At 40.3% G+C, this 27,421-nt stretch overlaps 1 protein-coding gene across 1 annotated transcript in view; it reads left to right on the forward strand.

Annotated features, from left to right (window-relative positions):
• The window catches only part of LOC136677786 (sialoadhesin-like), a 108,684-nt gene that overhangs the window by 38,818 nt on the left and 42,445 nt on the right, over window positions 1-27,421 (forward strand). The window contains exons 19-26 of the mRNA XM_066655423.1: window positions 678-932; window positions 1,019-1,260; window positions 14,113-14,131; window positions 14,311-14,565; window positions 14,649-14,878; window positions 21,920-21,938; window positions 23,430-23,663; window positions 26,988-27,229. Coding sequence (XP_066511520.1) covers window positions 678-932; window positions 1,019-1,260; window positions 14,113-14,131; window positions 14,311-14,565; window positions 14,649-14,878; window positions 21,920-21,938; window positions 23,430-23,663; window positions 26,988-27,229 — 1,496 coding nt within the window. The remainder of the gene's footprint in view (window positions 1-677; window positions 933-1,018; window positions 1,261-14,112; window positions 14,132-14,310; window positions 14,566-14,648; window positions 14,879-21,919; window positions 21,939-23,429; window positions 23,664-26,987; window positions 27,230-27,421) is intronic.

Below are 27,421 nucleotides of genomic sequence, written 5' to 3' on the forward strand. Positions count from 1 at the left end.
TTTTTCCCTCCAAGTCTCACCCCTGTCATCACTCAATTGGCTAGCTACGCTCATTCAGCAAAGGGCTAAAAGTAAACCTAACCTGCTGACAAAGAGCATATGCTCAGCTTGTACATTCCAATCTGACCATTCTTAAAGAGACAGTAACTAATTTTACATAAACTAGCTTTCATATTTTCATATATGAACTACATATGTTATTTTTTAACCAGGCTACATAAGTACAGATTAATTTCTCTCAGTCTCAGAAAAGTTGAGGGTTAGTGTTGAACTGTAGCAGTAATTTCTCTTTAAACAATAAAAATCTATGAATGAAAGACAAAATGTTGGGTCACTGGCTATGAGGAGTTAAGTGTGTTCTTCCTGTGTCTGTCTGGGTTTCCTCTGGGTGTTAAAAATACATGTTTTTAAGTTGATTGACTGTGTAAAACTGAGTGTTAGTGACTGGGTGAGTGTGTAATGCCCTGCGATGAACTGGCATCCTGGTCAGGGTGTGATCCTGCCATGCATCTAATGATTCCGAGTAGGCTACAGACCCACCCTGAACCTAAATGGGATGAAATGGTTAGAGAAGTCTAATAGATAATGATTTAATGAATTTTGGACTGTTGTTCAGGAAATTCACAGTTGCTGTGTAACTATTTAATTCCATATTTTTTATATTGTTCTACCTCTAGACGGCCCAAAGGTTGCTTCAGTGTCCATCCGTCCCTCTGGTGAAACAGTGGAGAACAGTTCAGTGACTCTGACCTGCAGCAGTGACGCTAATCCACCTCCAGAATGTCACTGGTTTAAAGGAATAATATTAGAAACAAAATCAAAGTCCTACACAATGAAAGAGATCAGCTCTGTGGACAGTGGTATATACAAGTGCAAGTGCTTTAATGAGCATGGAGAGAGATACTCTGAAGCTCTAATTGTCAATGTTTTGTGTAAGTGCATTTTAACTTCATACATATGTGTATTCTTTCTTTATATCCTGTGACGATCACTCACTGCTGTTTTTTTTCATGTGTAGATCCTCCAAAGAGTGTCTCAGTGTCCATCCGTCCCTCTGGAGAAACAGTGGAGGACAGTTCAGTGACTCTGACCTGCAGCAGTGATGCTAATCCACCTGTGCAGAACTACACCTGGTTTAAAGAAGGTGAAACCTCACCTGTAGGATCTGGACACAGTTACAGCTTTACACTGAACTCCAGAAGCAGTGGATGGTACTACTGTTTCACTCAGAATGAACTTGGGTCTAAAAAATCAGCTGCAGTTCCAGTCGGTATAAAAGATATTTAAAGCAATGTATTCATTCCTAGATATTTACTGACAGTCTGGTGACATTTCATAGAATGTATAGACATTTGTCCTGGTTTCTTTTCATGTGTCTCTCAGGTGTAAAGTCCCTGATCCTGTATGTGGACCTGTAAGTCGCCAATCCACCTACCAACGTGTGTTTTTGGACTGTGTGAGGAAACCAGAGCACCCAGAGGAAACCCATGCAGACAAAGACAGTCACCCGGAGCGGGAATCAAACCCACAACATCCAGGCCCCTGGAGCTGTGTGACTGCGACACTACCTGCTGCGCCACCGTGCCGCCCACATCCTATATTCAACCCTTAAAAGGAGGTATTGCTGAAAGGAGCAAAAAGTGCAATATCTTGGTGCCACACTCCATCACTCGAACACAGGCTGATAGTGAACTTTCCTGACCAACACACATCTCGTCACGACATGCACAACAAACACAAAATAATCACCCCAATGCATCCCAAAGTCAAAAAGTCTCAAAGACAGAGAAAAACAAAGAAACACTGAAAATCACAGCGCAATATGGAGCAGGAAGTCTCAGCTCCTCTTAGTACTTGTACACTTGTACTGCCCCTAATGGTTTGTGTGTTTAACAGTGAAATAATGTATTTTTACAGTAAAGACTTGTAAAAGTTAGTATTTTGGTTAATACAAATATTTACAGTATTTCACTGTTTTCAACCTTTTTAGAGTTTACAGTCATTTACTGTCAAGGTTTTACAATTTTCCCCCTAAAATGTACAGATATTTTTTACAGTGTAGGCATCGAGCCCAGCTGTTTCACTGTCTAAAAAGTCTCTGTGGGTTAGAAGAAGAGAGAGAGAACATTTGAGCAGAAAATTCTTGGCTCATAATATAAAAAATATTAGAGAAACACTAAGTTTCATCGTTTCTATCCAGTAAATTAATCAGTACAGAGCTGTCCACTGTTGGAAAATCTGGGAGTTTACAGAGCAGATGATGGGTGAAAAGTTTCACTTACTGTGAGCAGGCAAACTTTCCAGGCTAAATGTCCTGGTAATCTGCAGGTGGAGGGAAAACTTCATGCCCAATTTAACCTAAAACAGTGTGTAAAAATAATGGACCAAATTAACTTTGAGTATACTCTCGGATCATTCTCTCTCTGACTATTATTTTCCCACAGATTGACAATTGGGTGAAACTACTTCGATATCAATAAGGACATTTTGGAAAAAAGGGATATTTTGAAAAGACACATTGAACAGAAAGAGGATTAAAATAATTGTTTTATTTGAAGCCAAGAAACTGTAGAAAAAAAAGCCTTTATTTTTCTCATTCGTTACTGATTTATTAAATAATTTTGGGTAATTTTATTGTTGGTTTTGATACACTTTGTGTTTACTGTTAAGGTTATTGATAATGTTTGGTTTTATTCTGAAGGTTGAACTAAGAGGTTGGGCTAAAGTTAAATGTAAACACATACCTATTGCATTTTTAAAAAGGAGAAAAATATACTGAATCAGCACCAACACTTGCCTTAACTTACATTTACCTTATAATTTAAGTGAAACTAAAAGAGAAGAGGAAGGACACAATTCGTTGGTAAAATGTCTGTAAACAGGATTTAATCATGTTTAAAAGAAAACAGGTGTTTAGTGTTGAATAATAATAACTGTAACCGACTGATAAACATTGAACAAAAAGGAAAATCAGTACTTACCTTTGGTTTATTTTTTTATCTCGATCAAGTACGTATTGTTTTTGTTTTGGGGACATTTGTATGTATTTTGTTTATTTGCTTTTGGTCTAAGAACTTCTGTTAAACTGAAGAGATTCCTTTAAATATTAAACAAATATATATTTTAAGTAGTGTCCTCCCGGGTTTACTCCGGGTGCTCCGGTTTCCTCCCACAGTCCAAAAACACACGTTGCAGGTGGATTGGCGACTCAAAAGTGTCCGTAGGTGTGACTGTGTGAGTGAATGTGTGTGTGTGTCTGTGTTGCCCTGTGAAGGACTGGCACCCCCTCCAGGGTGTATTCCCGCCTTGCGCCCAATGATTCCAGGTAGGCTCTGGACCCACTGCGACCCTGAATTGGATAAGCAGTTACAGATAATGAGTGAATGAATGAATATTTTAAATAGGGCGGCACAGTGACGCAGCAGGTAGTGTCGCAGTCACACAGCTCCAGGGACCTGGAGGTTGTAGGTTCGATTCCCCCTCCGGGTGTGTTCTCCCCGTGTCTGCATGGGTTTCCTCCGGGTGCTCTGGTTTCCTCCCACAGTCCAAAAACACACGTTAGTAGGTTGATTGGCGACTCAAAAGTGACCGTAGGTGTGAATGTGTGTGTGTGTGTTGCCCTGTGAAGGACCGGCGCCCCCTCCAGGGTGTATTCCTGCCTTGCGCCCGACTGAAAGAGAATCCGATTTAACCATTATTTCATCCCTCTTAATCTGCTAAAATAAAAATGTGCCAACATGCCAATTCAGTAATAATAATCTGCGAATTAATTTTATTAAGAGGGATGAAATTGTGAAACATGTTTATGGTAAGTACGAAACTACTCTGAAAAGAACAGCTTCCATCAATCTATATACGTCTCATGTTATCAGTGAAAATAAGAACAATAAGTTTAAACGGAAATCTATAATGATCTCAGCCAATTAACTGGCCACTTGTGCTATGGTATGTTGGATTTTGGTAGACAGCAAAGCAGGATGAGTTGACAAAAAATAAAAAGAAATTTTATACACATACCCAAAACATTAACAAATAACTCATAGTACTGAAAGGTGAGTAGAGGTTGAGGAAGGCTGTAGAAATTGTCTGACACAGTCTTGAAAACATCCCTCTCAAAGCCTGGGTAAGATGGTTGGTTTGAAGAAAATGATTCCAGGTAGGCTCCCACCGCGACCCTGAACTGGATAAGCGGTTACAGACAATGGATGGATGGATATTTCAAATATGAAATACATTTCATAATTTCCACATCTCTGGTCTTATCCCTTTAATGTATTTTGCTCCCTGAGCAAACCTAACTGGTCCATTGGTTATCTCTATATTTTAATCAAGTAACCTTTGGTGTCACTGTCAAGCATTTGTGTCTAAAGTGCTACACATTTCTAATGATAATTCTACATTAAATAATCATGCTGATAAATCATTTTCTGAAAGGAGGAAGAAGAACAAAAACAAGAAGAAAAGTGTAAAGAAGTGTGTGGTGGAAAATCATGATAATATCTACCAGGTGAGCTGTTTAAAGGAACACTATGTAGTATTTCTACCTTACAATTATAGCTTCTAAATGACTGTGATGTTCCATGAAGCTGTAATAGAGAGAACAGAGCCTCTGTGGATGCTGGGTCCTCTGCTGGTTTACTGCACTAAGCAACGTTTGAATCTTGGGTGGTTGCTTATCTACAAGAAGAATATAGATCGATATTCCCAGTACAGACATTATGGCAGTGGGAGCAAGTAGGAGAAACAGAGAGAGAGAGGGAGAGAGAGAGAGAAGCTGTACAAATGTACTAATACTGGACTGAATTTACACATTAGAGTGGAGTTGGTGTTGGAGTAGTGCTCTGCAACTTTCTTTGTAACTTTCATGTGTTGCAGTGTTAGTTAGTGATAAGTTTTGTTGACCAAAGTGTTATAATCAGTTTTTGAGAGTTACTGTGCAGTGAGCCAGAGTTTTCAGCTGCTAACTTTAGCTCACTTTTTCATGTTAGAAATCGAATCTGGTAATAAGTGCTGTGGGTTGCTGTGTGGATGAAATGGCTAGAGTTACACTTGTGTCAGTTGAACCCAAGCTTTGTTGGGGAAACTGTTAGAATCAGGTTTTTGAGAGTTGCTGAAGAATAGGGACGAATGCCAGCACCTGCTAACTTTAGCCAGTGGATGGTAGTGTTAATGTAAAACATGGAAAGAGGGCAACGTCCGTAGTCTCCAGATTGAATTTCAAATTTTGACTTTTTGGGCCACAGGACAGTTTTCCACTTCCACCAGTATGTGTCTGTTTTTATTTCACTGCCATCTGAGGGCCTGATCACAGCCAGACAATATTAAACCTTGTTCCTTGCCTGTAGAAATATCTCTTTTTTATTTTTTACTATATTAGCAAAGTCTTGATAATTAAATTCAAGAAGGGCATATATAATTTATTGCCAAAATTATTCGCTTGTCTGCCTTTGAACGCATATGAACTTGAATGACATCCCATTGTTAATCCATAGGGCTTAATATGACGTTGGCCCACCCTCTGCAGCTATAACAGCTTCAGCTCCTCTGGGAAGGCTTTCCACAAGGTTCAGCAGTGTATATGGGAATATTTGACCATTCTTCAATAAGTGCATTAGTGAAATGAGACAATAATGCTGGACGAGGCTCTAATTTATCCCAAAGTTCTGACAACTGCCAAACCCAGACTTATCCATGAGATCCCCAGACTGAGACATGTGATTCCTCACTCCAGAAAACATGTCTCAACTGCTCTAAAGTCCAGTGGCTGTCTGCTTTACACCAATGCATCCAACGCTTCACATTGCTCCTGGTGATGTAAGGATTGGATGCAGTTGCTAGGCCATGAAAAGCCATTCTATGAACCTCTCACCACAATGTTCCTGAGCTAATATGAAGACCACATGACTTTGGAGGTCTGTAGTGATTGACTCTGCAGAAAGTTTGCGACCTCTGTGCATTATTCGCCTCACCTTCTGCTGTCACTGCTCTGTCCTTTTATGTGGCCTACCGCATCGTGGTTGAGTTGCTGTTGTTCCCAGTTGCTTCCAATTTGTTAAAAACCCACTGACAGTTGACTGTGGATATTTAGTACTGAGGAAATTTCATGACTGGACTGGACTGGACTGATAGAAGAGAGTGTCGCAAGGAAGCGTAGCAAGCGAAGAGAGAAGAAGCGAAGTGCGAAGAGAGCTGCTTAGAGCTGGGCGACTCGGTCGACTGGCGCGGTCACGCCCATTTGGGAGGTCTCCTTTCTCTGATTGGATCCTGGGTCTGAGGCTCATGTGACTTTCTTCACGTTTCAGAGAGAGAGAAGTCACATTTTTGGCTACTGCAAAATACTGGATAAAATAAAATTCAGGATAAAGTATACTTTCATACATACTTGGGTATAGCATAATAAGTGTACTGGATTATGTTTATCAAATATATATGTATGTATATATCTTGAGTACATTACCAACTATTCTAGATGTTAGAAACTAATTCGTCTTCCTAAACAGAGACAGAAATTTTCCTTCATGATTGAAACAGTAATACACATCACTTCATTAGTTAGTAGACATTCACCTGAGAATAACAGAGAGTAACATTAATAACACATTGCATAAAACATGTTTATAACAGCGGCGCCCCGACGCGTCCGTTATGTATTTAGAGGGCGGCAGGGCGAAATCCTTATCAGAGTAGAGAGTCTTAAACTTTTCATTTCTTGATCTGGTCCATACTCCACTACAATGTACCTGTAAGTCAGTAAAGAGTTATCTCTTGACACGAGTGCCAAAATCCAAGAGTGCTCCAGTCCAAGCTGTGCATGAGAAGAGTTTCATCAGGAGTTGGGAACACTGCAAGTTAATCCTGAGTGGGTGCAATAAAAATCATATTTAGACAATTAGAAAATTTCTTACTGCTTTCATTCTGCTCAAACTGCTTATTTTCTCTAACACTCCTCTTTCCAGAACTATGACCCTAAGATTGAGGACAACACATTTACAGCTCTTGACCCCATTCCTAGGTCCTCTGATATGTGTAGCGGAGCTGCAGTAAGAGTCTCTTCAGAAACACACTTCATTCAGATTAATGAAGAACTCCTACACACCTCAAACGTCTTCATGTCTCCTCCTCTGCTTCATTCTGTCTCTCCCTCAAACAGACTGTCCATTCCAGTCCTTCTGATGATCCGTACACAGCTCTGGATCCTCAGTCCCGCTCTCCTGAGTACGACACTCTAGCAGTGAGTCAATCCTCTTCTACTGAGGACTGTTTAGTAGCTCTTTAAGACACAGCAGAGTCTCCACTGTGGAGTCTCCTTCACCACCATCTGAACAGCTTCACCTTCCTCTTCTGTGGAGCTTCTACTGGATCGTGTGTGTTTTCTTTGTTCTTGTATCAAATTTTGTGTGTGTGTGTGTGTGTGTGTGTGTGTGGTATGTTTCTTTCAGGTTTCTAAAAAATAATGGCATTCAACAATCTCCACAGTTCCCATAATGCACTGGTAGGAGGAGCCAGCAATGACCAACACAGAAAAGCATTACAAACAGTGAGCAGCTTTTGGGAGGATTATTTTCTTAATGGACATCAACGGTCAGTTTAACACAACATCAGTTTCAGATCATCACCGACTCACCAAGAACAAACTGAAGGAACAACAGTGAAAGTGTGTGTGTGTGAAGTCTTAGTCAGCCTGGTGTTTTGTCCTGTTCCTAACCTTTAGGAATCACTGTTTAATGTGGTCTGATACATCTTCAGAATCATCTGATACATCATCTGTTATCTCTGTATATTTTACTTCACAAGGTAGCATTTCTAACTTCAAATAACAGCTTCAACATCACCCACTGACCTGTAATAGGGAGAGAACAGAACCTTTGTTACTGCTACTGTGGCATCAGCACTGTAGAAACTGCACTATGCAACTTTTGTAACCAGAGTGGATACCTCTTATGAGGACTGCAAAAAGTTTTAAACCACATTTTATGCCCAAGGGGAAATCTGCAGTTAGTAGCCACTAACATCGAGGGAGTCTGTGTCCATTTAGCAGTCTGTAACACTGCTGTTAGCCCAAGGTAATATTGAACAATGGAGTGTGGCTAGGAGTGTGTAACTGGTAATATCAACAAAGCGAACCCCTCTCCATTGCCCTGTGACTGTTACAGTGAGTGTAAATGTTACAAGTCTGTTTTAACCCCATCGTCTGATGCTGCTCACTGCCTGGATCCCTATTCTCACCACTGTTCTGTACTTTCTGTTCTGTCTTTTGGAGGTCTTTGTTCTTTGTACTATTTTTGTAAGACTGCTTTGGGTTCATGGAAATTGTCATAATTGTCATTTTTATTAATTATTTGACTGATATATTTATTGTTGTGAGCTAAACAGTGAATAAATAGGTGAATAGTGAAGGTGAGGATATGACATGGTTTCAGGACAGTGCTGTGAAATTAAATAACCCACTGCAGCTGTAGGGGGCCCTGTAGGAAAAATACAAAATATTACACAATGTCCATTGACCCCATGGTCTTTTGTCATAAAATATTTATTCAAAGTCTGGTGAGACAAATTTGCTTCCATACTGTGGAAGAAAAATGCCAAATCTTACCTGATGTCCTTTGAACCCATGGTTTTTGTCATAATATATATATTATTTTTACACAAATATCTCATTTCTAGTGCTTCAGTTTATTTCACTTAGATCTTTTATTATATGCAACCTTTGTGTTTAGTTGTCATTTTGCTTTTATTCTTTATTCATTTTTAAGTTTTTATTAGCTGGTGTTTTGTTTGCTGAACTGCATCATATGAAAGGTACTGTTTAAATAAAGCCATTGCTGGTGTTTAGATCTCGCCTACTTTGATTTTACATTTTTCCAGAGCTCACAATGGTCTCTAATGTTCTCTGTGCTGGTTATCTTGAGAATTAAACTTATTAAACACACACACACACACACACACACAAGTGCAAAGATGGAACAGTGCCAGACAAGGAACAGTTATAATAACGATAAACCATTAGAGACCTTTGTCCTGATGGAGTGGATGCCATCGCCAGCAAAGTGCCGGGAAACTAAAGTGTGGCTGTGGAACTACGCACTCTGACAGAGTTTATCGCTCTTTTACTGCAACAGATGCCGAATGTTGTCTAAAAGGACAAGGGACTTTGTCACTAAAGTCAATGGTTTACACTGAACATTGCCTTTGAGTGTTCAGTGATATTTCTCATACTCTGCAATGAGCTCTAACCAGCACAGTGGGTGGCATAGACTGTCCTTTGTAACATTGTGTCCAGTGAGTTGAATTGCTGAGCTTGGCCTGAATCTATTCTGATTTTAAGATAGTGTACATGATTGGAAAGAGGTATCTGGGATGGATGGCTGCAGGGTTGGGATCATCTCCAGTAAGAGATCTCTTGTGCAGCAGGATGCAAAGAAAAGTAACTAAACAAAGAGATACAAAGAAAAAACAAGAACCTTAATTAATACAGAAAAATAATGAAAACAATTAACTTGTGTCAAAATAAAAAGAGAACAGTTCCTCAAACAAAGGTCCACTGAGGAATGAAGCCACAGCTTTCTCTAACTTAGCAAGCTACCATGTGCTTACCCCTTATGGCTTGAAAACTGAGACTAAAACTCAGTACTGCCACCACTACCACTTACTGGATAGGGTAGGTATTACAATAAAAACACTACGCTACACACAGTAGGGGAAATAATGAGATAAAGTGCAGTATGTGTGTGTGTGTGTTTAGTTCAGTCAATGAATGTTGGGGAGTCTGGAGGCTTGGGGGAGTATATTTTCCAGATGGTATGAGTGAAGAGTGTGTGAGGGGTGTGTGTGATTACCCACAATGCTGATTGCTCTGTGGATGCAGTGTGTGGTGTAAATATCAGTGATGGAGGAGACACACAAATGATCTTCTCAGCTGTCCTCGATATCCGCTGCACGGACTTGAGGTGGCACATGTGCTTCCCTCACCCTTGCCCTCACAGGAAGTAGAAGCACTGCAGGTCTTTCTTGGTGATGGAGCTGGTGTTCAGGTGAGATCCTCTTCCAGGAGAAAGCTCCTGAGGATCTCCACAGTGGAGCTGATCTTCAGTGGAGAGAGATCACACCCTGTTCTTCTGAATTCAACAATCATCTCCTTAATTTTGTCTGTGTTGATTCTGCACTTAAAACAGTCCTGAAGAGCAAAGGTGGCTCTTGCTGGCCATGTTCTCACCCGCTTTCTGACTGGTCTGTGGTGTCTGGTGAGAGGTCTATGTGCTGGGATACAGAAATGTGATCAGTATCAAAGGTGGGGGCGGGGCTTCCTCCTGTAAACGCTGGGTATAATTGTGTAAACCAGGTCCAGTGCATATGTTCCTCTTGTAAAGTTCATATGTTGGTAGAATTTAGAGAAAACTGAGTGAGATTCCCCAGATTGAATCTCTAACGACATTAAACTGTCCATCAGGGTGTGATCTGCAGTTCACTATAATCGCACCGTACAGTACACAGAGTGTCTTTGGGAAATATATACTCTGAAAATGAGCACTGCTGTTAATTCCCTTATAATATAAAAGGGTCTACACCTAACAGACACAAACTGATGTAAATACAAATCTCCACTGTGAGCACAGAGTTTCTATCAGCGTGGAGAGTCTGTGGAGCTGAGTGGTGATGTTGGGAAATCTCGCTGACCGATCCATGACTTTGTGTAGCAGCTGCTGGAGAGGTTCAATGAGTGAATGCTGTCCAAACACGGCTTTATTTAGGCCACAACCTTCTGAGGACGCCCACAATGTCTGATTCTTCTTCTCAGTGTCCACAAGGTACTGTTTAAATAAAGCCTTTGCTGGTGATTAGATCTCGTCTCCTTCGACTTTACTTTCTTCAAGGGCTCATGAATTGATCTCTAATGTTCAATATGCTGACTAACTAGAAAATTAAACACACACATGTGCACACTGCTCCTACATTCTCAGACCAGAGAAAGTGATCCCAGAACAAACAACAATCAGTGTGTGTGTTTTCTTCATATCTGATGGTGTGAGATGATTCCACTCAGAGTTTCCAGCTGTATCTCAGGTTTATCTGCTTTCTGTCTCAGCTGTTACACCATCACTTTAACGCCAGTTATCGTCATATGAAATGAAACATGTTGAGGACAATGTTTTAAGTGAAATCTGAGCAGAAGAGAAAGATGGATAAAGAGACAGATGAGTTACTAGAGCTCCAGATCTCAGTCAGTGATGGATCTTATGGTGCAGTGGGAGTTGATCTCTCTAAATTCCTCTAGATAGCAGTATAAGCCAACAGTAGATGACATCTCTACCACACTGACCACACTCACCACTGAGGCCTGAGTGTCCAAGGTAAAGGAAGTTCGAATGAGAGAAGACAGAGCTGTTCATCAGTTACTCAATCTCTCAGCCGACAGACGAGGGAAGAAGAGTAAAATTACTGATTAAATACAAGATGTTCATCATTCTACAAACAGTTCTTTCAATCTTCAATGTTTCCTAATTTACAATTTTAATGAGAAAGAGAGTCTAGTTCATGTCTAGTTTAAATGTCATTAAGGAGGAGTCAACACATTAAAAACAGGAAGAAAAGGTGTATGTGTGAAAATAATTCAGCAACACTTTACCCACATATAGTTTTACTCTATAGATCTCTGCATTTGTTCTTTGTGTTGAAGAGATGAACGACGCTTAATGAAGGTAGGAAAAGACTCAGTGCTTTTGGAATCAGTAAAGAGTCATTAACTCATTGTTAATGGAAAGAGAAGTGAAGTGACTCTAATATTTGTGTTGTCTTTAGGTTCAGAAATGTAGGTTGACTATTGGTCCCTTGTGATCATTTCTACTCTAAAGCATCTACTGAGACGCACTGTTAGTGAAGTGCATGTATATAATAGAGGAAATGTAGAGGTGATATGAGAACTATAACCCCCTCTATTTAGACTAGTTTATGTCTGTTCATGTGGAATATGTCTGCTACTGCAACGCTGCAGTTTCCTTCAGGATCCACAAAGTGTTCTCTCTATAACTGTAGAAACACTGCTATGTAACACACATCTAATGTTCAGTGCAGTAACAGTGTTTAACTCAGAGCTCTGTGTCTGCACTATGAACATGGTTCTGCAGATTTAGAGATGTTGCTGAGCCTTGAAAAAGTAATGTGTCATTACTGATCATCCAGGTTTCACTGATGGTTTCACTCAGAATGTCTCTCACTGTTTCTCTACTGTTTCTGCTCTTCATCTCTGGTGAGTGACTCTTCATTAGATTCACTCTGTGGAGATTCATTTGATCTCTCTGTTACCAAATAAAATAATATAAAAAAATGTGAGTTAGTTCATCACACTGCGATAAAAATTAAAAACTAATATGTGCGGAACTGGAAGTGTGAAATACAGTAACAGCGCCCCCTGTTATTTCACAAAGTGTCTCTGTTGCAGTTTCCATTTCCCAAGGCCTTGTACATTCTGAGCTGTTCTCATTTAAAACATAAATCATATATGTATGCTTTTAAATTGTGAATTGTGGGTAACTGCAGGACACAGATGATACACTGGAAGCATCCTCCAGATCTCTCTAAACAAAGGCTGTATTTCTCCACTATGTTTCAGACTCTGTTCTCACAACTTTCCACTTTTTATTCTCCAAATATTTACTTTATTATTTAATCTGAGCTCAAATATTCATCAAAATGAAGAGTCTCAGTTAAAGCACAGTGTTCATGGAGCACTTTCTCAGACTGAGACCCTCAGTGTAATAATGTACACATTTCTGTATTGTGTGTGTTGCAGGAGTTGTTCCTCAGGACATGTGGAGTGTGTATTACAGACCTATGTCTATCTGTGCTCTAAAGGGGTCTACAGTAAACATGGGCTGCACTTACACATATCCCAGGGATCACTCAGTCCAAAGAGCTTTCTGGACCAAAGACCTGTCTGTAAATGGTGAAGAGCCTCCTGATCTGTTAAATGACCCAGAGTACAGAGACAGGGTTCAGTTCACTGGAGATAAACAACACAACTGCGCCCTCAGACTGAGAGATGTGACAGAAAAGGACCAGAGTAAATACTACTTCAGATTTATAACAGATCAGACTGGAGGAAAGTGGCAAGGTGCAGATGGAGTTGATCTCTCTGTCACAGGTAAGATCCATCAGCAGAAATAAGACACTGTACTTCATTCACTGGTGAACAGGATTCCTCCAGCAGTTCTGTTAGAGAACTACATCAGTCCTTCACACTACATGTGGAATTAGGGACTTACTGCTAAAAGCTGTGGGACCAACATTTACAATCCACTACACAGTAAGAGTGTTTATATCGGATGAGGTTTTGTAGCTGAGATTCTGGGAGATTTACCTGATACTTGCCCTGCATTACACATCTGAATGTTACTGAATGGTAGTGTTGTGTGATGGTAAAATCCTCAGCGTTAAAACCTCCTACAGTGCGAGTGTAAGGACCGTATTGTCTCTTACGGAGTTATTAACTGTGACTGGAAGAATTAGGGGAGAGAACACTGAGGTTAAACACAGAGCCGTATTAAATACTGGAGGCTCCAGTGCTGAGGGTGAGGGTGAGTGAGACATGTTCGTTTATCTACGCTGCTTGTGGTCTGAAACTTCCTGACCGACAGACCACAAGCAGTGTGGGTAGGTAAACATGTCTCAGCCACCCACTCCCTCAGTGCAGGAGGTATGTGTCTCTCACACACGTGCACAGACAGACAGACAGACAAACACACAGAGAGAGAGGACATTTTTCACTAGACACTATTCACCCATTTTCCTTAGTTACATTAGAGTATTATCTCTGTGTCCTTGTCTTATTTCAGGTTCAATTGAGAACTCTGTCCTTACATTTTATATATCTTTATTTCTAATTTCTTATAGATTCTGATTCTGATTATTTTCCCCCAAAGAAGTGCTCAGTCATCAGAACATTTCATTGCTGGTTGTACCATGTGTGACTCTGTATGTGACAAATCATCTTTGATGTGATGATAATTACAGCAGTAGGATAAATATCACTTGTGTAAGGCCCTGCTCTCTTTACCCTTCCATAAAGACAGATATTACTGTTCTGTATGGGGTCAGATGTCCCTAAAGTCTCCTGAGGTCACTCTGAATGTCAGATGTAAGTACAGGGTCCTGAAGGTTCATAATACGACCAAAGATGAAGGTTCATTTATTTGTGATTAAATTTAAATGAATGATTTGCACAGAAACATTTACACCATTTCTTCTTGTCAAAATGGAGCTGACCAGCAAAGTCATATAATAAAGTGTTAAACATAAAGTTTTATCTACGTCCAGACGGTCCAAAGAGTGTCTCAGTGTCCATCCGTCCCTCTGGTGAAACAGTGGGGGACAGTTCAGTGACTCTGACCTGCAGCAGTGATGCTAATCCACCTCCAGAGTGTAACTGGTTTAAAGGAACATTATTTTTATCAAAAGGAGAGAACTACACAATGAACAGGATCCGCTCTGTGGACAGTGGAGGATACAAGTGCAAGTGCAGTAATGAACACGGAGAGATATACTCTGAAGCTCTGACTCTGAATGTTCTGTGTAAGTGAATAATGATTTGTTTAATCAGACTCTGTGTCCTGTGATGATCAGATCACTCACTGCTGTTATTCTCTAATGTGTAGATCCTCCAAAGAGTGTCTCAGTGTCCATCCGTCCCTCTGGTGAAACAGTGGAGGACAGTTCAGTGACTCTGACCTGCAGCAGTGATGCTAATCCACCTGTGCAGAACTACACCTGGTTTAAAGAAGGTGAAACCTCACCTGTAGGATCTGGACACAGTTACAGTGCTCTACAGAGTGGATCCTACTACTGTGTGGCTCAGAATGACTACGGAGCTCAGACAGCAGCTGCAGTGTCTGTCGGTGTAAAAGGTATTAAATAGTTAAGAAATCATTAAAAGACATTCCTTAAAGCTAATCTCTTTAAACTGCAGTGTTTATCTGCCCACAGAGTCTGGTTTGGTAGTTCTCTGTGCAGTGATTGCAGTGGTAGCTGGAGGTTTATCTCTCATCGTTGCTGTTGTATGTTTACGGTAAGTGTTTACATCTTTTCTGATCCATTCTCTGAAAATGATGCTTTGAAACTGAATATTAATGGATTATTTTACCCATGATTCACTTGGACTTTTCCATTGTGTGAGTTTTCTGTTTGTATCAGTCAGAATATTCATGTTGGGTTTGCTATTATAACTCTCACTACTCTTCAGAAGAAAGAGAAGAGGAAATTCCGCTGATAAATTAAACCTACAGCAGGTGAATCAGTTACAACAAAGTAATATCAGTTTTGGGTTTAATGGCAGAAAATATTTAATGTATTATATATATTCGAGAATAAACGCTTAATTTTACTTAGCATTACTACATGCAGCATACACCGCTAACAATCTAGCCTCCAGTAATAATAATAATAATAATAATAATAATAATAATAACAATAATAATAATCTCCAGTCTATGGCTGAAAGGCAGTAGTTACTGTAGAGAAACATAACACTTACTGTAACCCAAATTCAAAATTGTGTAGTTTAAATTTATAAATCACTTTCTATTGCATCGTAGCAAAATTCTTTACTCAGTTGGTCACTACTCCTCACTTTAGGAAAATCTCTACAGCGATGTGGCAGTGAGATCTCCAGTCAGTGACACATCGACTGATCCAGAGCCGCCCAATGAGAACGATGTTCATTATGGTAATGTTGTCCCCCGGAGAGACAGAAACCCCAGGAATGCTGGAAGCTCTTCACCTAAAGCCTCTGGGGCTGATGAGGAGGTCCAGTACGCCACTGTCCAGCTCCGCCCTGATAAAGTGAAAAAGAAGAGCAGAGAGGACACTCAGTTTACTAGTGTCAGATCTGGTGAGAGGTGAGAGGAACTGTCTTTATCAAACGTACTTGGTCTCTCCTAACAGTTTAGAACTGGATTATTATTGAAATATCTGTTTGTGGTAACCCACACGGTTTGTTCTGCTGATGCAGGTCTCCTACCTCCACATTTGAGGATCTGTCAGTGATCTACAGCAGTGTAAAATAACATTCACAGACCTGTTCAGAACCAGAGTTATGACCCGCTGACAGTTTTCATCTGAACCCCACTGGAAAGAGAAGATATTAGTTCAGTTTCATCAAATTTGGATTTCACTTTGTGGATTAGTCGTTATGATAGAGAACATATTTCTAATGAAACTGCATTTATGAAGAATATTTCAGTGACCACCGCTGTTAAAGACATACTTTCTGGAAGAAAGGACAATGTGTGACATCAACCAACAGTTTATTATTTTAAAAATGTCCAACATAAACCTGGATCTCTCTCTGTATCCACCACGTGCAACTCAACAGCACCACCTTTTGGAGAACAAGAAAAACACACAGAGAGATAAATATTTATTATTATTATATTATATATTAATATTAATGAGATTGATAAAAGAAAAAGGTTTATCTAGAGCACAGTCTGTTGTCAGAGCATTTTACTAATCATTATTGGGATGTAAAGAGTATTTCAAAAATGAATATCAACTACTACTTCTTTAGTTTATATTATGATCGTATTGTGGGATTCATGTGAAGTGGAAGCTTAATAAAAATATGTGGCAACAGACAGATCAGGTGAAGTGTTTCTTTATAATGAACTACAGACAAATACAGTGTTTTAGCACAACAATCTACACACAAACTCCACAGGGACTTGGTACAGTGTGATTCAGGAGACACCTGTGGCAATGAAACGGTTGTCCTCATGTTGTTACAACATCATAGGATCTGGATTCATCTCCGAGTGAAACAACTACAGCAGGTCACCACCCCTGAGTTGTCTCCATGTGCACTGTGTTACCAGCCTGCATCACAGGAGGAGCTTTTGTTCCTCTGTTGAAGTAGTGTTGTTGCCTCCTCTGCAGTTGTGTCAGTGCTAGATGAACACCTTTAGGCGTAGCTGGGAACAGAACTGCAGTGGTAGCAGGGAGAGTGATCCTGAGGACACAAGCCTTTAAGATCTGTGCTGGAGAGTGTTTCATGTCTATGGTGAGGGTGTTTCTGAAGTGAAGAAGGACTAGGATGAACCTGACAGTTCTGCCTCCTTCAGTAACTGCTTTACAGTCTGTATGTTTCTTTCTGCTAGCCCACTGACTGTGGATAAGCTGCCTGGAACTTCTCAGCCCAAACTCCTACTCGACTTGGCACGCCTCAGTGTGCTTTTCAGCCCTTGTCCTCCACGGCTCCACATCCCAGTTCTCACAGAGCAGTTATTTTGTCACTTGTTGCACATCCACCTCTTGCTGGAGTTTCTCATCAGCCACAAGTCCAAGGAACATTTGAATCTCTTTAAAAGGCCACAGTGTAATTTTATAAGCTGCTGCTGTGAGTCGGATAAAAACAACTGTGGTCGCTGCTGTAAACTGGAGATCATACAGATGGTGAGTTTGTGCTGGAGGTCTGCATTTCACTGTGGTTGATAAGTCTCTCTGGCCAATCAGTGCTCTGCAGGGTTTACACTTCACTGGTTCCAGGCTGAATCAAGACAAGTAGGTACCAACTCAACTTTCAAAACTGGAGAACAGCACATGGTCAGATTTTATCCTCTTGTTGGCTGTATCTGGTAAACAATACCTTCATTCTGCAGACCACAGCTGATTACTTCTCGGTGATATTCAGTATTTCAGGACAGACAGTTAACAATCAACAACAAAGACTGCCCTCTGCAGCCACTTTCAGCCAGAGAAGCTCTGGGATTTCATGCCAAATTCAGCTCTTTCTGGTTCTTTGGCTGAAACACCTGGACATACCTCCCCCATCTCATTGATATACCTGGTCATTCCTGGCCTATACATGATTTGTCTGGTATGTTCCCTTGTTCACTATATACCCTGAAGAGCAGTGTGTACTGCTGAAGCACTTGGTGGAACTGCGTTCTACATTTTGGACAGTTATTTAGTTTAATGTGTTTCAGTTTCTGCAGTGTACAATCATTTGCAGTAGCTGCCTTGAGCTGTTTCAACCTGTCTTCCCTCAGAGGGTCACTCACATCCAATGCAAAGATGACTTCTTTATCACCAAGGTTTTAGCAGCAAAGAACTTATGCTCACTGACCGTCTGTGAGACTCTGTCAGCAATCAGCAGCCCTTTGCCAGGTGTGTAACATATATGAACATTTCTACATTAACAACAGCATCATAGTGCTGTATTCAGGGTGTTCTTCAGTAGAGACTCCAAAAGGACAATGATCTGTCTGGACCTTCCCCTTGACTCTGTAAATATACTGATGGAATATTTTGACAGAGAATCACATTGTTAGTGTCAGTGAGAGCCCTGAATTTGCAGGTGACAGTTGTCTCTCCTGCAACAGACATGCACCTAAGCTGTTGTTCACTGCTTGAACCTGGTGTTTAGTAGAATGAAAGCACCTGAGCACTGGAGCATTAAGTCAAGGTTTTCTTCAGGCGTTTCCGTCCCTCATCATCTACACGATTCCACTCCCAATCCATGTCTTTGTGTAGCAGCTGCTGGAGAGGTTTAGTGAGTGCTGTTTCCCCTGGAATGATCTGAGCCAGATATTTTATCACACAGAGAAGTGCAGGTGTTGAAATATCAGCTATTGCTGCCACCTTATGACCCATGAACCAGACGGCACATTGTGTTGGATCTTGTCTGGACTGATTTTGAAATTCAGTTCCACAGCACACTCCAGTATTTTGGTGTTGAACATACTGCCACTCTATAGCAGATGTTCATGCCATCAGCCACTGTGTGGACACCTTCAGTGTCATGCTGTGCTGCTTGAAGGCTTTATTAGCTGACTTAATAACTAAAGGTTATTGTCTAATCTCTACCTCCACCGGGTACCTCCAACATGCAGAACAGTGAAAACTCCCTGTCAGGTTTCACCTGCTAGTACTTGTGACGACCCTTTTGGCCATCTGAGTTGTGGTGAATTGCACGTAGAGTCTCCGTCTAATTCGTAGTGGGACACACCAGTCCTCAGGTGTTGTCTCCCATTTAAAAGGCTTTCAAATGAGAAAGAAAGTAATTGAGATCTATTGGTCTGGAAAAGGTTATTTCTAAAGTTTTGGGACTCCAGTGAACCACAGTGAGAGCCATTATCCACAAATGGTAACAAGGCGGAACAGTGGTGAACCTTCCCAGGAGTGACCGGTCAACCAAAATTACCCCAAGAGTGCAGCGATGACTCATCCAAGAAGTCACAAAAGACCCCACAACAACATCCAAAGAACTGCAGGCATCACTTGCCTCAGTTAAGGTCAGCGTTCATGACTCCACCATAAGAAAGAGACTGGGCAAAAATGGCCTGCATAGAAGAGTGCCAAGACTAAAACGACTGCTGGGCGAAAAGAACATTAAGGCTCGTCTCAATTTTGCCAGAAAACATCTATTTTGTGAAAAAACTCTGTGGACTGATGAGACAAAAGTTGAAGTTTTTGGAAAGTGTGTGTCCTATTACATCTGGTGTAAAAAAAGACCATCATACCTACAGTAAAATATGGTGGTGGTAGTGTGATGGTCTGGGGCTGTTTTGCTGCTTCAGGACCTGGAAGATTGCTGTGAAAAATGGAACCATGAATTCCGCTGTCTACCAAAAAATCCTGAAGGACAATATCCGGCCATCTGTTCATGATCTCAAGCTGAAATAAACTTAGGTTCTGCAGCAGGACACTGATCCAAAACACAACCAGCAAGTCCACCTCTGAATGGCTGAAGAAAAACAAAGTGAAGACTTTGGAGTGACCTAGTCAAAGTCCTGACCAGAATCCTATTGGGATGCTTTGGCATGACCTTAAAAAGGCGGTTCATGTTCGAAAACCCTCCGATGTGGCTCAATTACAACAATTCTGCAAAGCTGAGTGAGCCATGATTCCTCCACAGCGCTGTGAAAGACTCATTGCAAGTTTCTGCAAATGCTTGATTGCAGTTGTTGCTGCTAAGAGCGGCCCAAAGATTTCTTAGGTTTAGGGGCAAACACGTTTTCACACAGGGCCATAGAGGTTTGGATTTTTCTTCTCATTTAATAATAAAACCTTCATTTAAAAACTGCATTTTGTTTGTATTTGTGTTATTTTTGACTAATATTTAAATTTGTTTGATGATCTGAAACATTTAAGAGTGACAAACATGCAAAAAATAAAGAAATCATGAAGAGGGCAAACACTTTTTCATGACATTGTGTGTGTGTATAAAAAACAAATAAATACCTGGTTTTACTACTATCTTTACTTGTCGCCTGTCTCGTTGTTTTGTCATGGTCTGTTCAAAAGCCGTTTCATAACACCATCCTTCCTCTATAAAATAGAAATAACTTTTTTTTTTTTGCTTGCACAACACACCTTCAGATGTTAGAATGGAGAATGCTGTCTAAAAACTGCTTTGTTCAGGTTGACTATTCTTTTTAATGTCCACAGGGTACTGTTTAAATAAAGCCATTGTTGGTGATTAGATCTCACCTATGAAACAACAGTAGAAAACATCACCACTAAACTGACCACAAATTCACCAATAAGGCACAAGTGTTCAGAGTTAAGGGAAGTTTCAGTGACAGAAAACAGCTGTTTATCAGTCACTCAATCTCTCTACGAACAGACGAGAAAGAAAGAGTAAATTCACTGATTAAAAGAAAGATGTTCATCATCTCTCTACTGCCTTAATATTCTACAGTATACAACAGTTCTTTTAGTATTTAATGTTTGATAATCTACAGTCTCTGATAAAAAAAAAAACAGTCTAGTTTATACTGGAATAAGGAGGCGCCAGTAGAGTGAAGACAGGAAGAGCATTGTCAGATTGTGTAAAAATAAGCCAGCACCACCTTAACCACATAGAGTTATAGGTTTTTCTGCATTTGTTCTTTGTGTTGAAAAGATGAGTGACACTTAATGAAGGTAGGAAAAGACTACCTTTTGTGCTTTTGGAATCAGTAAAGTGTCATTAATTCATTGTTAATGGAAAGAGAAGTGAAATCACTCTAATATTTGTGTTGTCTTTAGGTTCAGAAATGTAGGTTGACTATTGGTCCCTTGTGATCATTTCTACTCTAAAGCATCTACTGAGACGCACTGTTAGTGAAGTGCATGTATATAACAGAGGAAATGTAGCAGTGATATGAGAACTATAACCCCCTCTATTTAGACTAGTTTACGTCTGTTCATGTGGAATATGTCTGCTACTGCAACGCTGCAGTTTCCTTCAGGATCCACACAGTGTTCTCTCTATAACTGTAGAAACACTGCTATGTAACACACATCTAATGTTCAGTGCAGTAACAGTGTTTAACTCAGAGCTCTGTGTCTGCACTATGAACATGGTTCTGCAGATTTTGAGATGTTGCTGAGCCTTGAAAAAGTAATGTGTCATTTCTGATCATCCAGGTTTCACTGATGGTTTCACTCAGAATGTCTCTCACTGTTTCTCTGCTGTTTCTGCTCTTCATCTCTGGTGAGTCAGAGCTGTCACTCCTCATCAGATATAATCTCCACTCTGTACAGTTAGGAGTTTATTATTATATATCATCCTTTGGGGCTGTGTTAATGTCCTGTCTTTAGTCCTGACTCTAGATCTGATACAGTTCTGTTTTATTAAACCCTACTCTTATCTCGTGTTTGGAAATCCTCGACTCTAAAGAGGTCAGTAATCATTTGATCGGTCTGTTACCAGAAACAAAGTAAAATAAACAACTGTGAGTTAGTTCTTCACACAGCTATAAAAATTAAAATGTCCAGACTGAAGTGTGCTGAACTGGAAGTGTGAAACACTGTAACAGCGCCCCCTGTTGTTTCACAGCGTGTCTCTGCTGCAGTTTCCATTTCCCAAAGCCTTGGTCAAATTTAAGAGCATTAAATAATATGTTTTAAGACAAACTCCAACCTGGAGACTTCAGTTTCCTCTAAGATAGTGATTTCTGTTCTCTGTGTTGTACAGTGTGCAGTGAATTGTGGGTAAGTGCAGGACACAGAGGATACACTGGGAGTGTCCTCCAGAGCTCTCTGAACAAAGGCTGTATTTCTCCACTGTGTTTGGACTTAATTCTCTCAACTTTTAAATGATTATTCTCCAGTTGTTTACATTATTCACAGTTTTCAGCACCATCTCTACATTAATGTATTTAGCAGGTATTTATCCACATTATCTTCTGTAACACTGTTCCTCTCTGGAGTCAGGATGAGACTGAACTCAGAAACTGTTGTTGTGTAACAGCTATCGTCCTAAACTCAGTCCTAAAGGAAGTTCTCATGGTAACGTTACAGATAAAGATTAGATTTTAGAGTGAGGATATTTCTGGAATATGACCCTGGTCAGTTTTACTGTGTGTTCAGTGTTAACAGTTCTCTACAGTGTGTTCGTTTCTGCAGCCCTCCCCCTCCCCCACATTACTGACAAATCTGTGATGTTCAGCTGAAGAGTCTTAGTTAAAGCAGCAATCTGCACGACTGAGACCCTCACTGTAATTATTCTTCTGTATTGTGTGTGTTGCAGGAGGTGTTGCTCAGTACTGGTGGGGTGTGGATTACAGCCCTCAATCTATCTGTGCTCTAAAGGGGTCTACAGTGACGATGGGCTGCACTTACACATATCCATGGAGTCACTCAGTCCAAAGAGCTTTCTGGACCAAACAGTGGCCTGTAAATGGTGAAGAGCCTCCTGATCTGTTAAATGACCCAGAGTACAGCGACAGGGTTCAGTTTACTGGAGATAAACAACACAACTGCACCCTCAGACTGAGAGATGTGACAGAAAAGGACCAGAGTAAATACTACTTCAGATTTATTACAGATCAGACTGGAGGAAAGTGGACAGGTGCAGATGGAGTTGATCTCTCTGTCACAGGTAAGGTCCATCAGCAGAAATAAGACACTGTACTTCATTCACTGGTGAACAGGATTCCTCCAGCAGTTCTGTAAGAGAACTACATCAGTCCTTCACACCACACCTGAGAAAAACACTGTTTAGTCCTGGAGGAGCATTTATTGAGTTAATGTGAGGACAGCACTGTGTATATATTCCTCTTGTTTACAGAGTAAGATCATATTCAGTTATGGCTGCTGTACACTGGGTGAAAGCTATAGCGTTTAGCACTCTTCCTCACTCAGGGGCTGGAAATGACTTGAGTAAATGTTCTCCTAAGTTTTATCAGCCTTTATCAAGGTGCTCTTCCTCACTTTCAGAGGAAACTTCCAGACTTTAATATGATCTTCCTTTAACTATCTATTTAAACACCTTTCTGAGGAGCTAGATCTCAGCAATGTTCTCATTCTTTAATTTTTCATGTTTATTTCTATGTTGTAGAATAATTTTGACTTTTTAGCTGCTTTTTACCGTTCCTCTTGTCTCTGTAAAGCTCTCTGACTTTGACCATTTTGTATGAAACATTCTCTACAAATAAACTTGCCTTGTTTTACAGATCTGCAGGTGGAGGTTCCTGAGACAGTGACAGAGGGAGATAACGTCACTCTCACATGTAAAACCTCCTGCAGTCTGACTGACAGTGCAACATTCACCTGGTACAAAAATGGACATGGTTTATCCTCCAGAACTGACCAGCTCCACCTGCAGTCGGTCAGCAGGGAGGATAAGGGCAGATATCACTGTGCTGTACAGGGTCTGAACTCTCCTGAGGTCACTCTGAATGTCAGATGTAAGTACAGACTCAGTCTCAGAAAATTAAGAAAATTGAGGGTTGTTCCCATAGTTTCTCTTTAAACAATAATAAATCCATAAGTGAATGTAAATATTTATTAGTTCATCTATGCAAGGAATAAAGTGTTGATTAAGGATTCCATGGCTGTAATCATTAGTAACAGGGACTGAATCTGGTCTTAGATCAGTTCTCTAACTCAGAGATGATTATGAGGTGTTTACACACTGACTGGATTGGAGTAATCAGAGTAATGTCATGAGTTTCTAAAGGTTCATTAAAGTTATGTTTTAAATCTATGCAGTAATTTTAATGAATGTACAGTTAATATTGACACTTTTATTCAGCTAAACCCAGGACAATAAAGTACAAGCATGTTTTAACTTCCAGATCTGCAGGTGGAGGTTCCTGAGAGAGTGATAGAGGGAGATAACATCACTCTCACATGTAAACCAAGTTTCAATCTGACTGACAGTGCAACATTCACCTGGTACAAAAACGGACAAGATACATACAACAGTACTGACCCTCTCCTCCTGCAGTCAGTCAGCAGTGGGAATAAAGACAGATATCACTGTGCTGTATGGAGTCCGATGTCCCTAAAGTCTCCTGAGGTCACTCTGAATGTCAGATGTAAGTACAGGGTCCTGAAGTTTCATAATTCAACCAAAGATGAAGGTTCAATTATTGCAATGATGTCTAAATTAATAACTGGGCAAAAACTGTAATTATACACCATTTGTTTCTTGTAAACATTGTAGCTAACCAGAGAAGTCATATAATAAAGTAAAAAAATAAGGACAGCTATCACTGATGTAGGTAGAGATTGAGTCTATAAAGAAACTGAGGGTTGGTGCTGAACTGTAGCAGTAATTTCTCTTTAAACAATAATAAATCTATGAGTGAAAGACACAGTTACAGAAATTCTCCAGAGTTCACTGAAATATCTGCAGGAAGGAGCTGTAAATCTGAAAATGATGAACTCAGTCTAAACCTGTCTGAAAAACAACCAGAAGAAGAACATCTCACAAAACTTTATTTTATACTGGTCCCAATTAGCTTTAGATGAGTTTATATTATAGCTCTGTTTTTATTTTTGTTCTTTGAAATGAATAATTCCAAACTGACAACAGTTAATGTGATAGTTATTAAACTTATGTAGTGGAGTATGGATCGAATAAAGAAATGAAAAGTTCTGAATGAAAGACTCTCCACTCTGATAAGGATTTTTTGGAACAGAATCCCACATTCCACAGACTGCGTTTGTGAGGAGAGGCTCTGCACCCGTCCCCAGACACACACACACACACACAAACTCACACACACACACACACACAAACTCACACACACACACACACACAAACACACACACACACACACAAACTCACACACACACACACACAAACTCACGCACATCAAAGGCTAAGCAGGACACGTTCCGTCTTCTTCAGAAATGGAAAGAAAACAGACCCAGTTTATGACGCTTTTAAGCCAGAAGGAGATCAAACAAAGTGTTGGAGAATGGGATTAACGAACCCAGTTTTATTGCCTTCAGCGTCAAGATGGCGACTGATTATCTTCTGCAAATCGACAGATGGCCCTCAGAATTGACCTTGCGGTGAACTCCCATAACCCGGCTCAAACCAAACAAATAGCATGGACCAACAGTGCCCCCAAGTGGACGTTTGCGAAATCACGTTTCGCCCTGCTGCCTTCTAAATGCATAACGAACGCATCGAGTGTTTTTAAACATGTTTATGCAATGTGTATTAATGTTACTCTCTGTTATTCTCAAGTGAATGTCTACTAACTAATGAAGTGATGTGTATTACTGTTTCAATCATGAAGGAAAATTTCTGTCTCTGATTAGGAAAATGAATTAGTTTCTAACTTCTAGCATAATATTGTAGTGGGATGTAATCGTAAAATACCCAAGATATATATACATAGATATTTGTCATTGTGCTATACCACAAGTATGTATAAGTATTCTATTTTATCCAGTATTTTCATAAGAAAGATTTTGTGACTTCTCTCACTCTGAAACGTGAAGAAAGTCATGTGAGCCTCAGACCCAGGATCCAATCAAAGAAAGCAGACCTCCCAAATGGGCGTGACCGCGCCACATCTGAAAAGGGAGTTCCCAGCTCTAAGCTCGCCCTGTTCAGCTCTCTGTTCTACTCTGCTTCTTTCCGCTTCGTTTTTTTACGCTGCACTCTTCTATGCTCTTCACGTCGCCCTCTCTTCACTTCACTTGCGACGCTCTACTTCTTCTTATGCCGACAAACTACTCTCCAACAGAACTTTATAGAGGACCTCACTCAACTTCCAAGGGACGCCTTGTGCTAGTTAGCAGTGCGATACAGAAAATACAGAGTAACGTCGAACAATTTTCAGTAATCTTTTCTTTGTTTATTTGTGTTCATGTTTGTCGCCCAATCAAAGTTTTAATTTTACGACTGATCAAAGCAGGTGAAACTTATTCGTGGCCAGAATAAAAGACACCGATAAGACAGAGGAAAATCGTAAAATAAGTATAAAATTTAATAATTCAAAACCAGTTCTGGAGATAGGAGGAAAGTCAGCAATCTTCCATCGTGAAGCCCTTCTATCAGGAAGGATAAAACTAGCTAAGTCAGCTGCTCTCTGTGAGGGGAATCCCCGGCTGACGTCACACCGTCCGAGGGACGCTGAAAAGGGGCTGAATCATCAGGAAGGGAAGCTCCCCACTGATCCGCCCAACTTCAGCCGTGACAAGTCAAGCCCCAGAGAAACAACAGAATGAAGATCTGCGGGACATCAGCAGCTGTGATCATAACCCTGAAGTCAGAAGGAAAGTAAGCTAAAATTCCTCATTTCCAGAGCTGAAATTTGAATTAAATCTCTTAGTAACATAATCTTAATCAGACCATAGCAACATATCTTTTCCAAGTCATATCGCCTACCCTATCTCTAAATTCGAACCGGTTTGACCTGCGTTGATCCCGTGAGAATTTTTATGATTGTGCTATGTTTATTAAATATTCTTTTTTCTCTTAATAAAATATTTCCATTATTTGAAATAACAGTGTGTGGAGTTTGTTCATTAAGAGTCTGAAAATCCTGAAGAACTCACGTAGCGGTGACAGTATTCACTCTCGAATTAATTGTTAAGGTTTTGTCATTTAAGTCGATCCTAATAATAATAATTATTGTCATTAGTCAAACCATTATTAATCAAGAACGAGTAAGAATAAGGTCAAGCCGCTACACTTATATTAGACACTTGTCATTAGTCCTGACATTTTCATCCCTGTAAAACACAATGTGTCTCTCTACCTCCAGACGGTCCAAAGAGTGTCTCAGTGTCCATCCGTCCCTCTGGTGAAACAGTGGAGGACAGTTCAGTGACTCTGACCTGCAGCAGTGATGCTAATCCACCTGTGCAGAACTACACCTGGTTTAAAGAAGGTGAAACCTCACCTGTAGGATCTGGACACAGTTACAGTGCTCTACAGAGTGGATCCTACTACTGTGTGGCTCAGAATGAGTACGGAGCTCAGACAGCAGCTGCAGTGTCTGTCGATGTAAAAGGTATTAAATAGTTAAAAAATCATTAAAGGACATTCCTTAAAGCTAATCTCTTTAAACTGCAGTGTTTATCTGTCCACAGGGTCTGGTTTGGTAGTTCTCTGTGCAGTGATTGCAGTGGTAGCTGGAGGTTTATCTCTCATCGTTGCTGTTGTATGTTTACGGTAAGTGTTTACATCTTTTCTGAT

Source organism: Hoplias malabaricus, chromosome 2 (assembly GCF_029633855.1).
Source record: "Hoplias malabaricus isolate fHopMal1 chromosome 2, fHopMal1.hap1, whole genome shotgun sequence".
In the NCBI taxonomy this organism is placed as follows: domain Eukaryota; kingdom Metazoa; phylum Chordata; class Actinopteri; order Characiformes; family Erythrinidae; genus Hoplias; species Hoplias malabaricus.